The sequence below is a fragment of the Emydura macquarii genome, unplaced genomic scaffold (genome assembly GCF_026122565.2).
Source record: "Emydura macquarii macquarii isolate MOO-44397 ecotype Brisbane River unplaced genomic scaffold, CSIRO-AGI_Emac_v2 contig_587, whole genome shotgun sequence".
Lineage (NCBI taxonomy): Eukaryota > Metazoa > Chordata > Testudines > Chelidae > Emydura > Emydura macquarii.
Genome location: NW_027130724.1, coordinates 3,197,279 through 3,213,957, shown reverse-complemented (window position 1 = coordinate 3,213,957; position 16,679 = coordinate 3,197,279). Strand labels below are relative to the sequence as shown.

The 16,679-nt window shown below is 44.7% G+C and overlaps 1 protein-coding gene across 2 annotated transcripts in view; it reads right to left on the bottom strand.

Annotated features, from left to right (window-relative positions):
- Nucleotides 1-16,679, bottom strand: part of EPS8L2 (EPS8 signaling adaptor L2) — a 102,577-nt gene that overhangs the window by 28,364 nt on the left and 57,534 nt on the right. For both annotated transcript variants that reach the window (XM_067540529.1, XM_067540530.1), the window contains exons 5-8: nucleotides 6,482-6,643; nucleotides 5,382-5,531; nucleotides 4,121-4,200; nucleotides 2,716-2,861 (exon numbers count right to left, since the gene is read on the bottom strand). In XM_067540529.1, the coding sequence (XP_067396630.1) occupies nucleotides 2,716-2,861; nucleotides 4,121-4,200; nucleotides 5,382-5,531; nucleotides 6,482-6,643 (538 nt within the window). The remainder of the gene's footprint in view (nucleotides 1-2,715; nucleotides 2,862-4,120; nucleotides 4,201-5,381; nucleotides 5,532-6,481; nucleotides 6,644-16,679) is intronic.

The window sequence follows — 16,679 nt, the reverse complement described above, 5'->3', positions numbered from 1 at the left end:
ATAATAAAGGAAGCAATCTGTGGAACCAGAGACAAAATGCCACTAAGTGTCATTCAGATCCTGCTAATGGGACATCATAGACATTGGACTGGGGGTGCGTGGGGGAGAAACCAGAGAGATAAGTTTCATGTCAAGTATACAATGAATGGGTAGAAAAGTCTTCCTTGGCATTTTTGAAGTCCCACTGAGATATCTCATTGAAAGAGACTGTCCCAGAAGAGATCACTTGCCATCATATTCCGAAGTCTTATCTCTGAAATCTGTGGCCAATGCTGACTATTTAGGACTGTGAGCTGCGCCTTCTTTGCACATGGCCAGGCCAGGAAGCCTGTTTGCAATGACAGACAATGAACTAGTGATCTGTGACGTTTAAGGCCCCATTGATGTCGCTGATCTCTACATGGGCAGACCTCTGCACACACTAACTCAGTCCAGCTGCACAGAGCTCATTGCAGGATTGAGGCCTATGTCTTCACAATGGACTATCCAGCTAGTCACATGACTGAGGATTGCACCTGGGAAAGTGAAGGAGACTTAAATGGCTGGAGTCACATCACCATGATGAAGTCAGGGAGATAAGAAATGTAACATAATAAAAGATTGTGTCCTGAGCCTATCGTGCTCCTGGGAGTGGAAGATGGATCAGGTTGGATGATTTGAAAGTGTGAATGGCAATAATTTGCTTTCAGCCTCTGCGTAAACTATAGCTTGGATGCTATTTTCTGGCCTTGTGCTACTTGGTTTCTTTTAATGACAGTGATTGTGTTATGGAACAGCAACAGCAAGTCATTTGAATTTTCAGCTCCAGCTTGCTCATGTGTATGTATATTTATGAATGCTGAACAGAGTGCTCTATGTGATGACAATGCTGCTATGCAGATGCAAATGTAACAGAACTATAATGCAGAGTGACTGCTCATGGGGCCACACTGTAAATTCTATGTCTCTATGCATATGTTGGGACGTCAACACCAGCTATATTATCCAAGAGTGTAACTTACATACTTGGCTCTGAAAGAGCAGGAAAAAATACACCATGATAGCTTAGGATCATAGGAACAAGAGCTGGGAAAGACCTACTAGATTACCATGTAATGGAGATAGTAATGCTTTCTTTTTTGTCTTGTCTATTTTGATTGTAAAGCTCTCTATTGTCTCTTAGTGAGTGTTTGTACAGCATCTGCCACAATGAGACTCTGATATTGATTGGAGCCAGTAGGTACTGAAATAATACAAGTAATACATATTATTGTTTTCCTTTTCATCCTGGAGATGATTCTGAATCCAGGAACAAGACACATGAAATCCAGTATGTACTGTGTGCACATCAGTTGCTTTAAAAAAAAAAAAAATCAAATTTCTATCTTCTAATCCAAACTGTATATTATTTTCATTATGAAAAAATTGATTCTAACATAGTGTTTCTCTGCACAAGACAGCTGTTTGGCCTTTACTATCCATCCTTGGGAAAAGAGTATTTCCTCTCCTCAGGACTTGATAAATTGGAGAATTGGTCTGAAATCAACAAGATGAAATTCAAAAAAGACAAGTGCAAAGTACTGCACTTAGGAAGGAAAAATCAAATGCTCAGTTACAAAATGAGGACTAACTGGCTAATTAATATTGCAGAAAGGATCTGAGGTTATAGTGGATCACAGATTGAATGAGAGTCAACAATGTGATGCAGTTGTGAAAATGGCAAATATCATTCTGGGTTGTCTGAAGAGGCGTCTTGTATATAAGACAGGGAGGTAATTATCCTTCTGGATTTGCTATGTCCAGTTTTGGGCACCAAACTTTAGGAAAGAGGAGGACAAAGTGGAGAGAGTCTATAGGAGAACAACAAAAATTATAGAAGATTTAGAAAACTGACCTTTGCAGAAAGACTAAAAAGATTGGGTATATTAATCTTAAGAAAAGAAAACTGGGAGGACTGATAGCAGTCGTTGGTTACGTTAAGGGCTGTTATAAAGAGGACAGTGATCAACTGTTCTCTATGTTCACTGAAGGTAGGACAAGAAGTAATCTGCTTAGCCTACAGCAAGGGAGATTTAGGTTAGGTATTAGAGAGAACTTTCTAACTATATGCATAGTTAAGTACTGGGATAGGCTTCCAAGGGAGGTTGTGGAATCCCCATCATTTGAGGCTTTTAATAAAAGGTTGACAAGCACTTGTCAGGGTTAGACTAGGTTTACTTGGTCCTGTCTCAACACATAGGGGGATGGACTTGATGACTTCTCAAGGTCCGTTCCAGCCCTACATTTCTATGATTCTGTTTCATGTTGTTCCCTGATTATGTTGTTTTTTCTTGAGCCTAGCAAAAGAGCAGGTAGAGTGCAAACCTCATAGTGTTGAGACTTCTCAGTGCTACCATAATACAGATGATAATAAAACGACCTCAAAAGCAGCTTCCAGGCCTTTGATTCATTGAGCCTGCACACACTGCTCAGGTTGCTTTTTGCTAACCTGGCAGGTAGAAATAGTCACTGTGGGTTGCGTTTTTGAAATGCATAAACAAAGGGTGTTTAATTTTCCAGTTCTACAGTAACTGCTTTGCAACACTGTGAAATGACATTTGCTTTCTTGTGTTATGGCCACGTCAGACCCAAAATGAGTTCAGGGCAGTTCCAAAGGTTCAGGATGGGAGTCATTCTGTGTAGCTGTTTGCATTAGTCACACATTCATATTACAGAGCCATTGAGCGTCTCCAATACCTGGTTCGTTATGGGGTGGAGGGGGAGTCAACCGTTTCCTACTGCTCACTGGTGAGCCTTGCATCTCATGCTGGATAGGGATAGGAGCTGGTCCTGGAGGCGGTGGGAGTATAGATTGTCGCTGGTTTATTTTCTCTTGGTTAACTCTGAGGGGTAAAGAACACACAAGCAATTCACCCTACTACCGATAGCAGCCTTTCCTGTTCCCAGGAGACTGGCTTTGCCAGTTGGAGCAGGGAAGAAAAACATGGTCTGTGCTATTTTGTTTTGGCTGAAATTCAACCTTGTGCAATCCCCCAGCCCTCGATAGATCATCAGTAGTGAGGATCAAACCTGATATGTCTGGATCTTAATGCATGAGCATATACTGCTTGAACTAAAAGACCCCTCTCTCTGTTAGTCAAGGCTGGAGTAGGTCCTTCAGCGTCATCTGTGGCCCAGCCACCACTAAAAGGGGACAGAGCACCACACTGAGTGGGTGTGCGTTAATCTGCCCCTCTGCACCAGATATATGCAGCTCTTTCATTTAATGTATTGGCTCTTACAGTGTTTGAGAAACACTAACCATCTTAGTGCAAAGCATTTTGCTGGCACCTTTGCTGCTGATCACATCTCCTCCCATTTTAACTAGCATTTGGAGTTTGCAGTATAATAACATTTAAAAAAGAACACATTGCCATGTGCATTTCTGGTAAGTTTCTGTGAGTAAAAGAACATCAGATGTTAACTGATTACAGTGAATTCCCTCCTGTCTGGTCTATAGGGTCTGTCCTTTCAGCAAACGCGGACTGATATTCAGGGGCGTTTGCGGGAATTTAAATTCCAGCCCTTTTGGAGGGGCACAGAATGTGCCCCTGTCAGGACCCCAGAGGAGAGGAGGAGCTCTGCATGCACCCTCCCCGTCAAGGCCCCAGAGGAGCTCTGCGGCCCACAATGGTAAATAGGTTGAGAACCACTGGCCTTTTACCTGTGTCCTCCTAAACAATTTTTATTATACACGGACCTATAGCAGAGCATCTAATTCAAAGCCCTTTGAGGTTAGGTTTTGGTTTTTTTAATGGAAGTGTATATGTGTGTTAAACCTGAATTGCTGGATTTGAACCTCCCCTTCTAGTCTTATTTTTGGGATAGATCCCAAACCAGAAGGGGGCCTATTTTCTCTCTCTCATTCAGATGTGGACAAAATCTCCCAAGAATAGTGTGCAGGATTTCACTGCCAACAAATCCCAGCTCTGATTTGGCCTTGAACCTTAACCTCAAACCCCAGCCTGAAATCTCTCTGGATTCAAACTGATCCAGGACAGGCTTGTCAGCCTTTGTGTCCTGTTTTCTGTGTAGCAGATGAGAGCAGGGAGCATTTGTTCCCTCACTGCACATTGGGAACCCATCTATCTGTGGCACTTACTTGAGTGTCTGCGGCCGTATCTTCTTTCCCTGCTTATGATCGGCGAGCGCACTTTCTACGTCCTCATAGACCATCTCCGCCTCAAACACAAAACAGTGATCTGATAAAGGCTTTGCTTTGAATTAACTGGAGGATGTAAGTGGCATGATGGGGAAAGAGCTGGCTGAGAATGTCATTGGCTACGTACTCATTATATTGCATTACAAGTGAACTCAGCACGCAGAAGTGGGGTTTCACTGTGCAGTGCTCTACTGCCTCTGCCTGAGCAGCCAGGGAGAGCGCTGGTGCAGGTGAAAGGATCTGGCTCTCAAGCAGGAGACCTAGCTCAAGTGACAGCAGGATTTTGCAGCAGCAGGCTTTTGGTGTTGTATGTCCTAGGATTTCAGCCATTGGTACCTGTGCAAATCCCTAGGGAGTTATGTGCTTACGCTGCTGATTTCACCTTTGATTTGGAACTGGGACACCGATTGTGTTGCCCTGGGGTAAGTTGAGCTTACACTAGGGGTTGGTATTAGTGTAGCTGAAGGCACTTGCTGCTGCCCACTGGTGGCTGCAGTGTCAGTGGGGCTGAAATCTCAGCATAGATAAGGAGAGGGCTTCCTGCTTGCTGTCCTGACTGTGTGTCTGATGGCAGAGCTACACTGCTGCACATGGGCTCTGTGGAAGAGGAAGGGCTAGGATTGCAGTAGGCAACTGAGGGTCCAGAATGCAAGGGAGTGCATGGGAAACCTCCCAGTAAATCCAGACATATGGACATAATTCTCTTGAGTACCAGCTGTACGGACTTCAATGGAGCTACACCAATTTTCATGTTGTGGCTGAAAAGGGGGTTTCCAGCAGTAATAAATGACAGGCCAGGGACTACAGTTAAGGCAGGCAGAGTGTTCTCCAGTCCTACCAGTTAAAAGGAGGGATGGGAGGCATTGCCGCTGTAATTTGTACACTGGTGAAATGGTGCTGCTCTTAGCCTATATAAGACAGGGTGGAACTGAAGGTGATGTTAAATGCAAACTACCCTGGCATGACAATATGCATTGCTCCGCAGCCGTTCTTGAGCCAGCTCAGGATAAGCTCGTGCAGGCTGTGCACCCGAGCGGCATGCTCTCTCGCCCCATGGAGGCTTGAGTCTTCCTTTGCACACTCCGTTCTGGTTTGGTTTTCCTCTTGACATGCCCAAGCAGGGGAAAGATTTGAAAATCTAGCCCCAAGGAGTAATGAATCTTTCCTCCTAAAGCCCCTCTCGCTTCCCCTCCCTGCTCACCTCCACTTCGTCGCAGTTGAAGAAGTGGATGTCGGGCTTGTGCTGCTCTGAATCCTGGCACACCAGCAGGAGGATGGAGGGGTAGCGCATCTGATTCAGCACGGTTTGGCAGAGCTGGACTGTCGGCAGGGGAAAGTCCTCCAGCTCCTCCTGTAAGGCAACGGGGAGTGGTGTTAAATAACACCTAGCTGTCCCCTGCACCGGCTCACAGCAGTGACTGCTGCAGGGAGGCAGGGAAGTCACAGGGCGTGTGCTTCCTGGCAGTCTGTGGCTCTGCAGTTCTGGGTCTGATCCTGACGACAACCTCGGCGTTTGGGGAGGACAAATGAGTCGAGGAACTAGGGACCACTAGGAGGAGGTGGAGTGTCCCATTTGTTTTCTGGGGATGGGGTCCCAGAGCACAGGCTGTTGCTTGGACTTGCAGCACAATGCATTGATATTGGTGCTACAGATGTCATCCCGTTGCTATGCTCCGCCCGAAGCAGTGAACTAGCAGTGTTGGGCTTGCACAAACACATTCAAATGGGGTTGGATTGGGAGCACTGAGAGGAGGGATGATGATGTGTTAAGGCACCGGACTGGGACCCAGGACAGCTGGGCTCTGTTCTTGGCTTTGCCACACACTCCCTGGGCAAGTGTTTCTGTGCCTCAGTTCCCAGTTATTAAACTGGGAATAATGATACTTTTCTCCCACCCTTTGGGGTAGTGTGTGTGTGTGTGTGTGTGTGTGTGTAATACAAATAATTAATAATGATGAATTCCACCCAAGCCATTTTGCAAAGTCCTGACTGGACCCATCAATCTCCATTAGCCTGTTACTTCTCCGAGGTCTGATTTATCATTCACCCATGAGCATAGCAGCAAGGACCTGAGAGTCTGACTGGTTAGTTCAATCCCACCTTGCTGTGCATGCAAACTCCAAAGAAATGCTGCGTGGGTGGGTTCTTTTTTTTTTTTTTTTTTTGGTATCAATTCTTCCCAGTTTAGTAGCCCCAGAAAAGCATGTTACCACTCCCCAACCAGCTGGAAAGTGGCACACGTTGGATGCGGTCTATTGCCTTTTAAGCATCTTGCCCTGGAGGAGAAAGCTCATGACCTACCTTTGACTCGCAGTCTAGCAGTCGGATGGACTTGTCATTCACCTGCAGCAGCATCTCCTGGGCCCAGATCTTCTCTTTAGAATTGAGCAGCATCAGCTTCCTAATGGCGTCGTCCACTGTCACAATGGCTTCGCTCTTATCCATGACGAATGTGGCTAAATGCTGGAGGGACGGGGGTAAGGGTGGTGAACACACAGGAGAGGTGTCAGACTTAGGGTGACCAGAGAGCAAGTGTGAAAATTGAGGCGCTTGTATAAGAAAAAGCCTTCAATATTGGGACATCTGGTCACCCTAGTCAGATTAATAAGAGCAAGAGTGACCTCAAGTTAGATTAGTTCTATGGAGCTGTTAATGAGCCATGTCTATCCCACATCCACCCTGTAAAGCACTTTGTTCCCCTTCAGTAATGGCTGGGCTGCATAAAGAAGATGATGAGCCTGCTACAGCCTTGGCTGAAAAGAGGATGGTTTTTTAGCTCATGCAGTAAAGTATGTGTTAAATTCCAGAGGTTCCAGGTTCAATCCCTGCTGCTGACAATCCAGCCCAGGGCCTAGTGCCACACATGCTGCTTAAAGTGTGTGCTCTCATCTATCATGAATCTCTCCTGCTGCCTATCTCAGAAGGTTTGGGCTCCTCACAGCCTGCAGCAACTTACATGAGAAACAATCACTAAATATTTTGGTGCTATTGGGTGACTGCCTGTTCCATGTTATGAACCATTGTTATGTCAATCCCAATACCTAATGGGCTCCTGAAAAAGGTTTTGCTACATGATAGAATTTCATAGCACACTCAGGGCATGTCTACAGCAGGATGCTCTGTGAAAGTTCAGCCAAATTAACTGAAGGCTATAATGTAAAGTTAAGTCAAATTAACTAAAGGTGTGCTTTAACTTTTTTGCGTGTCCCCATGTAGGCATGCCCAAAGCTCCACCACTTGCAGATTTAGCAGGCTGTGTTTTAACTCTAGCAACTAAGGCCCCAATCCAGCAAAGCACTTAAGCCTGTGTTTTACTTCAAATCATTTCCCAGACTAAATAAGTTTTGTGCTCTCTCTCTCTCTCTCTCTATATATATATATATGTAATAGACCTCACAGGGAGAAACTCACTCCAGGCAGATGGCCCACCCAGTGCCTGTGCAGGCACCACTTAAATCCCATAGGGTTTAAGTGGGACTAAAGTGAGGTGTAGGCTCTGTATTTGCCTTCTGCCCAGGGATGAGTCCCACCCACACTGCAGCTAGACCACACAACTCCCTGCACTGCAAAGCTATCCTGCCTATAGGGCAGCCTCTAACCTAGTTCCTAACTCTACTCCAGCCTGCTATGTCTCCTCACGTACCATGGAACCAAAATGACCCAGTATGCAGTGGCTGGACTCTTCCGTGACTTTTGAAACTTCATTGAAAACGGCATCTCTGGCTAGAAGAAAGGGCTTTGTAACGGGGAGGGGGACACTTCTGCAGGATTTAGAGAGCTCCAGTCCTTTACTGTTTCATTTTAGGAAGGAGGAAAGCCCGAAATGCAAGAGGCTTGTTAGATTTGTTCATCGTGTTTCTCTGTGCCCAGCTCAGAATTCCACTGCCTCACTCTGCTCAGTAAAAAGGCAATTGTGTATTTTGTGTTTTGCCTAATTGCCTAGGTTAGAGCTTAGCTTGTTGCCATAGCAATAGAGTTAGACTATTAGGGGATAGCTCAGCCAGTCCTGGCTGATTTTTAGTGTTAGTCCAATAAAGACGCTTCCTGTGTTGCATCTCTCTGATCCTGTGCTGATTTCTCTCTCTAAATACAAGCAATTAAAAGGAATTAAACGTAACAGCAACAGTATTCCATGGTAATGGCCCCGGCACTATGGTAACACCATAGTCATTCTGGTGCTTTAGATCAGGGGTTCTCAACCTTTTTCTTTGAGTCCCCTGCCCCAACATGCTATAAAAAATCCAGGGCCCGGCAGGGAGGGGCGGCAGCCTTGGGGCTCCTGGCTTCAGTCACCATGTGTGTGTGTGTGTGGGAGGGCCCTTGGGGCTTTAGCTTCAACCGTGGGGGGGGGAAGGGGGCCTCTGGACTTGAGCCACCGGGTGGGTGGGAGGGAGGGGAGGCTTGGGGCTTCAGCCCTGCGGGACTCCAGGAAGGGGAGGGGACTCCAGGCTTCAGCCCCACAGGGGGCACCAGAAATCAAAGCGCTGGGCCTCAGCCCTGCAGCTCCACTTCTGGCTTCAGGCCCATGGTGACTCAGGGTGCTGGGTTTCAGCCCCCGGGAGGGCACTGGGGCTCAGGGCTCCCTGCAGCTCTGCTCCCAGTTCGAGCCCCCTGTGGGTGCCAGGCGTCAGACGCAGCCCCCTGAAACCAGCTCACAGCCTCCTAGGACTGAATACCGCTGATTTAGATCATGAAAGTGGACCATGATTTCCAATGCACTTGGTAGTATCTATTTATAAAAAAAAAAGGCCTCAGAACCTGCCATATTCTGCTTCCCAGCTCAGCTCCCAAACAGGAATTCCCTTTGTTTTCATATCCCCCTGTGTTTTATTCCCACTTCAGCTCCGCACTGCGGCATTACAGGAGTTCCCCAGCTTTCCTTCCTCCCAAACCCAGAGAAACCTATGCCCAGCTTTTATAGCACTGCTACATAAGCACCTGCCCCATAACAAACTGAATTCAATCACCACTTCCTCCCTCGCATTGTGTAACTTCTATACTTTGGACTGAAGGCAGCTCTGATCAGGTAGCAGAACCCTGGACATGATTGCACTTCGGCAGGCATTTCCGCCCAGCTCTAAGCCTGTCCTACCATTTTGTTAAGCACTCAGTGACCCTATTAAACATTGCACTTGGATATGATCACGCTTACCGAGGGCCCCTGAACCTTGGTGTGCTGCACCTGAAGGCTTTGGGCTGCTATTGATGCTATGCGTAAGAGAAAGTTCTCTGCTAGGAAGTGGAAGGAGATGAACATGGAAGAGGGGGTGGGAGAAGGGAATGTATTCTGCATAAAAATGGCATTTTTCCCTCTAGTCTGTGAATTCCACCCTATGAATCAATGCATGCTCTCTTGTCCTAGTCACTCTGATTTCTTGGCCACTGTTCGCAGCCAGAACACCTACTCTCTAGCCAGGCTGGTGCAAGAGCAAAGGCTCATATAGTGCTTCACTGTGACTTATCTGCCAGCAGAGGGAATTGTGAGGCAACAGAAGCAAGTAGGCTTGCCTTCTTTCTGAGTAGTTATGTACTAATGTAACGTCTGGAGAGACCATGGGACTGATACTGCACTCTTACAGGTTTTACATTGGTGTAGCTTGGTTGATTTCAATGGAGTTGCTCCTGGTTTACACTAGTATGAGTGACAGCGGCATCAGGTCACGTGTTTTGATGACAATGGGGAAGGGAGGAAATTTGGGAACCAAAGTCAATAGTTCAGATTCTCTCCCCTGTTCTATTCCTAGCAGTGCAAAGAGGATGAAACTGGTCCAGTCTCCATAGCTGAAGATTCCTACAGTGTTGGGGAATCACCACTAGAGTTAGAGCCAGCATATTCTGATCCTAACCTGGCTTCTGCTGCAGCCTGCAGTTGGAAAATGGAGGAGGCTAAAATGAGGTGCGTGTAAGGCATAGCCCCTGCTCCACTGTGCAGACTCAGGCACAACAGAAAGCTTGGGCCTGTATTCCTGCATTGAATGCTACAATGCAACCATGGGTTATCATTCTTTATTATTATGGCTTTTTTCCCCCTTTATCACTATTTAACATGTCAAAAAGAGGGACAAAACAGGATTTTAATACAGTGAATACAAGTGAAGTAATTCTAAGACAAAGTGGTTAGAAACCAAACAAATTCACGTGAGGAAATTCATGTCTATATTGCAAGTGAGGGTGTGATTGTAGCATGGGTAGTACCCGACGGCTTTAATCTAGCTAGTATGAGTTACAATAGCAGTGTAGATATGGTTGCATGGACTAGCAACCAGAGTACAAGTCCTTCAGGTACCATGGCTATGTATGCCAATTGCTAGCCTGTGCTGAAGCCCATGTCACTATATCTACGCTGCTATTGTTACTTGTGCTAGCTCGATTAAAGCTGACATTGGTATGCTACAATAAACCTCTTCTCTTGGCAGGGTCAACAGAGCCTAAGAGGTGAGGCTAGCTAGGAATCTTGGCAACACCCACACCATGTTGCCAAAAAGGCACAAGGTGGTCTGAGGGCAAAAATAGAATTGGGAAGGGGGAGAGGACCATTGTGAGGGATGGACTGTTAGGTTTGCAACAATGGCATTGTGGGACAATCATTAGAATTCAAAGCGGAGAGAGTTCTAAGGCAGTAGGTGCTAGACAAGGACTTAACTCTTTCTTCTAATGTTCCTTCTCCTTTTTGCTGGGTCAATAGTAGGACAAATGGGAAAAGCAGAACGTTTGGAAGTATCCAGCATTTTAAAAAAAAACCTTCGTTTGATCTCAGCCATAAACTCCTCCTTTCGCCCACTATGCTATGAAGATGGATTTATTCTTGTCCCAACCCTACTAGGAGCCCAATGCCTCCTGAGTGGAGAGAGTCAGCATTTGCGGGGATTTTGAAATATCAATGAAATTTCAAAACATTTTTTAAAAACTGAAATATTTTGACACAATTTTGATCATTCAGAAAATATGGTGTGATTTTTTGTTTGTTTGTTTTGTTTTGAGTTTGTTTTTTACCCAACCAGCTCTTCTCTTGATGAACAGTGGGAGTTTGAGAGTGGTCGGCACATTGCAGAATCTTGCCCTAGCTCAGGGGAAACATGAGGCACTAAAAATAAACAAACAGCTGTGTGTAAAACTCATAAACCTGACTGAAGCACGAATAGAAAAACAGTTCATCTCACTCTTTAATTAAACGTCTTCTGCCTCTTTTGCTCACCATAAAGAGTGAAAAAAATGGGAACTTCTGTACCAGTAGAAAAATGTGTAGCTTTCCCCAGTGTTGAGACACTTAAACCAAATGTCACTTCCAGAATTCAGTCACTGCGCTATGGTCATAATTTGAACATTATTAACATGGGTTGGGGCAGGGTTGCCAGTCTAAGGTCATGGTGGCAGAATAAGTAGAAGACTGAGCAGAAAGAAATGCACAGGAGAGGGGAACAAATTTATTTCCATGCCCCTCATGAAAAGGCAGAAGGTTCCCTCACTTTGACTGGAATTATTAGAAAATACTACTCAATATTATCTAGTAACTATGGAATTAATTTGTGTAACTGCTACGTTCCCTCCAGTCAAACAACATTTAGCCCAAGAGTTCCCCAATATTCTTTCAGTGATGCTTATCTTATCTGCTCGTGAAACATCTTTACATGACACTGGATTCTATTTAACTCTATGCAGCCACTTACACTTCTTATAAAGCTGGCTCTACACGGGATTGATGAAGGAATACAGGACTCTTCTCCTCTAGGTCACCCCTCCATATCAAGCTGGTTGGTAACTCTTCTATGGATACGTAAGAGCACTGACTTTATAAGGGTAGTTAGAATAGGGGTGAAAAGAGGGGGTCACAAGTAATTTTCTTGGATGCCAGTGCTGCTGAGGGACCCCTGATCTGCACAGTTTCCCAGTAACCTTGTTCTGAGTAACATTAGCTGATGAACAATAGATGATCCAACTCAAAGGCCTAGAAAATAAAATCCCATGTCACTTACAGATGCTTCACAAGCAGATGAGCAAATACAACACAGGCAGAGCATTGGGAAACTCCTGAGCTAATGTTGTTTAAGTGGAGAGAATGTAACAGTGACACAAATTAATTCCATAGTTACTGGATAATATTGTCTGGTATTCTTCAGTGATTCAAGTGAAAGCCATGAATCTTCTGGCCTTTCACAAGAGGTATGCAAATAAATCAGATCTGCAGCTGTAACCTGGTATCACATAGGGAGCTGGAAAAAACAGTAATATTTTTAAAGCAATGGTCTCTTTAAGCTTTAAAGGAGAAAATAGGGTGTCACTGTAGGATAGGCTTCCTGCAGAGCAGTGAATCTCACCCTAAGAGAAGACAGTGTGCATTGTTCCTTGCTCTCCTTTTCCCCTATCCTTTGTCTTTGTGCTGTCAGTAGCAGAGGGTAAGCTCTTTTGGGTAAACACCTTTCACATTCTTATTGTTTATATTACAGTAATGGCAAGGGGCCTCAATCAAGGATAAGGGGCTAATTGGTCCAGGCACTGTCCAAAAAGACAGTGCCTGCCCCAGAGAGTTCACAGTCTAGAATTATGATGGAACACAACAGGTGAATAAAACAGACAAATAGGAGTGGCTGGGGAGGACAAGTATGATCACAATCCGTAGCAGTCACCACCTGCCTAGCTAGCTATTGTCAGCGGCATCATGCTCTGGAGGCATTGTGATAGCAGTGAGTCTTAAGGAGGGGTTTGGAGGAGAAGATGGTGGCTTAATAGATTTCCCCACCTGGAAGGGGCGGCATGGGGGATGTCACAAAGATGCTTGAGTGAGAAATGAACTAATGGGTAGTAAAGGCTGGCCTCACTGGTGGACTGACTTGGGTCAGCATGGTAATGAGGTAACAGATCAATTGGGTAAGGTGGTGCTAAAAGACAAAGGGCCTTAAAGTTGAAGACCAGAAGCTTGTGTTGGATATGGATGGGACTCAAAGAATTAGAGTGCAGTTAGAATGATGTGCTAGGAAAACCATCCAGGCATCAGCATTTTGAATGGATTTGAGTGAGGGGGGCAAGGTCGGAGAGGAAGAAATTAGAGGTGCCAAGGCATGAGAAAAGAGCCTTGACAAGAGCATCGGTAGTGGGGACAGAGAGGAAAAAGCCAGATCTTTGCAATGTTATGTAGGAAGAGGCAGCAAGATTGAAACACTGCCTGGATGTGTGGGTCTAGTCAAAGATGAAGCTTGCTTGAGTGACTGGAAGGACAGCTGTCATATCCATGGTGACAGAGAGAGGGGAGAGTTTGGGGAGGGCAAGATGAAAAGCTAAGCTTTGGTTGTGTTGCATTTAAGTTGATAGCTAGATATCCATGAGGAAATGTGAGCAAGACAGGCCAATATGTGGGACTGGATGGTGGGAGAAAAGTATGTAAAGTGCCTCACACTAAATAGGGACCTATTTCAAGTCCCATCAAAGGCAACGCAAAGACTCTCATTGGCTTCAGTGGACACTGGATCAGGCCTTACATAAATAAATCCAGGACACGTGCTCGGAGCAGCTATGCTGAAACCCATGACTGGTGATGTACTTGGGTGAGAATTACCACACGCAGGTGTTTTTATGGTAATTATAAAATAATGTACCAAATGTTATTTCATAAAGGCAATATGATTATCTATATTTGTGCTACTGGTGAGGTGACAAAGCTCTGAATTCCGAATAGTGAATTGCACTGTTTTACAGTCACTGCTTGGAATTCTTATCAGCTCTATGGATTTCATCTACCTGTTTTACAGTCTTCATAAATTCCTGTGCTATTTGCTGTTGATTATATTAACATTTATAGAGGTCACAGTAGCTCACATGATGAGCAGAGCATGGATTGGTAGATTTCCCCCTCCACCCCATCATTATTCATCCTTAACTGGATACTGGGCAAACTTTTTTTAAGTTATTGGGGAGAGGGAAGTTTGCTACTGTTATTTAAAAAAAACTTGAAAGCCTATAAGCAATATTTAATATCTTTCATGCATAAAGTGATTCAGATCCAATATATATGGTAAGAATGGTTCATGACAGCAATTTAATAACAAAAGTTTTATCAGTATACAAATCGCTGTTAGGCATATGAAAGACCTACTCGCTTTTTATGAAAACACATACACCTTGCAGGATGGCAATGAAAACATATTTGCTCTGATCAAAGTTCAAGGAGAAGCCTCACAGATGGGTGGCATGAAGCATAATTAACGGGAACTGAAGCGTATGTCACTGCTTAAAGCCCCTTCTCTGTCACCGTGACTTCCTTTCATACATGACATTCTGGGGCTTCTAATAATAGCTTAAAATAAAAACCAGATTAAAAAAACTGCATCTGAAAAGGGATATGAAGAAAAAATGAACCCTTAATAATTTAGTTTCTGATGTACAGCATGTGTCTATACACATGTGTATATAAAAATGACATGCCAGTGGAAAATGAAACCATTTAAAAGTTTTATTATACTGTACCAATGGTAGCTTAGTAAAATATGAACAATACAAAGTTTATACATCTCTGGTACATTTATACAGCACAGTTTTTCTATAGTAAGGTCTAATTGAAATCTGTGGTTTAATATTCTTGTCACTGGCACGTGTTAGGAACCTTTTCTTAAGTGTAAATCAGGAAGTACATCAGTGACCTAAAGTAAAAATGGGGCTCTTAGCCATCGAGTTACTTATTCTGAACTTTAATTATACAAGACAAAAAGGCATCAATATAATAAAGCACTTAAGTGTGAGCTTAACTTTAAGCAGTTGAGTAGTCCCATTGAAATCAGTGGGACTACTCAGGTACCTGCTTAAAGTCAAGGAGGCACTTAAGGGATTTGCTGGATCGGGTCTCTACAGCAGAGACAAGGTTACTCCTCTTAGGAAAGAACCTACCTGAGGTTCCTATATATTATCTTAAAAGTCTGTCTCCCTATTTTTCCTGCCTCATATAGTTAAAATATATGACAAGTGGCCAATTGGCTTTAGATACCTTTTTATTTCTTGTGGAGTGGACACCCATTTCCACCTCCACCTGACAACCTTTGGCCAGAAGATGGTCATTACAAACACAACCAGGGCTGGATCCTCAATGCCATTTCTGCATCGAGCAGCAAGAGATGTTTCCTTTACAGTATCTGCCGATTAAGTTGCTTCTGTAATATCATTCCACCTCTGTGAGCTCAGGAGCAAGTACAGACCCTGAAGCTGGATCCACCCATCCCATGAGAGGCCATTGACAGCCTGCCCTGTGCTTCAGCCTCCAATACCGAATGAAATGTTAATCTGTGGCAGTAAGTGTAATGCAACAGTCTCCCTCGAGTTACCCTAGAACAGATTTGCTCTGAGTCATTAGCTATTGCACAGAGCAGAGGAGGGTTGACTGTCATTACACACTCTTTTTAGACCATGCATTGACCAGTTCTGCTGCATTCTCTAGTTCTTTAGTTCACATCTATGGTTTTCCGAATTTTCAAGAAGTTAGAAAAGAATTCTTTAAAACACAGATCAATAGCTCTGAGATAGCTGAACCAAACACACCCATGTTAGGCTCCACATACCCTGCCACAGGGGTTCTCTTCCTTTTCTACACTGTTAATCCCATTTTGCAACAAATATTTTTCAGGATGCTCTCACCCCCTTTTTCCTCTAGCCATAAAAGGGAGGGTGGTCGTGATTCCCTATAACCTATTAATGGCCCCTGATGAGGTCATGACTCCAGACAGAGAGACTCCAGTACACCCCTTCCAAGAACACCCTACAGTGATGGGCAAAGAACAGCAGTCAGGCTGTTCTCACGTGGCCTGTGGCTAGATTCTGACTCTTTGCCCAGAGAAAATTACTATGATTGGGTTATTGCTGGTTGGTATGCGACAGAAGATCAGACTAGATGATCATAATGGTCCCTTTGGGCTTTAAAATCAGAGAATGACAAGGAGACCAAATCTTGGTGTTATGGAGAAATTGTATGATGTTCCCAGACAGCATTGCTACCAATGCTATGTTTCAGGGCTCAGCTGGTCAGGGATAGTTTCTCAGATAAGTCTGGCTCCTCATTTGTAAGTGGAATGTCTGTAACCATGGAAAGTGGGGTGGACGAGCACTGCTGTCAAACAGGTTTGGAAGTAACTGAGCAGGACATACCAGGGTCAGGCAACGACAGCTGGAGAGGGAGCCCCATAACTCTCCTGGTGGAAAATCATGCTCAGCCGAGCCTTCTTGTTCTGGCAGATGGATTTCAGGAACCACTATAGGACTTGCCTTGAATTTATAAGTGCTTGTGCCAATCAACCAGAGTTTAATGTATGGTGTCACATGAGGGAGCACAGCTCCCCTGCTGAGAGAGAGAGAGAGAGAGAGCACGCGTGCGCGCTTTTGCCTCTTCTCTTTGAGGCTTAGGAGAACTCAGACCCCCAGAGCTCTCCTTCCTCCTGCCTCTTCACTGGCTGGTGACATGAGGGAAAATCTGAAGTGGGAGAAGCTGGAGGGGCTGATGAGTTGATGGATCTCTAATCCTTTC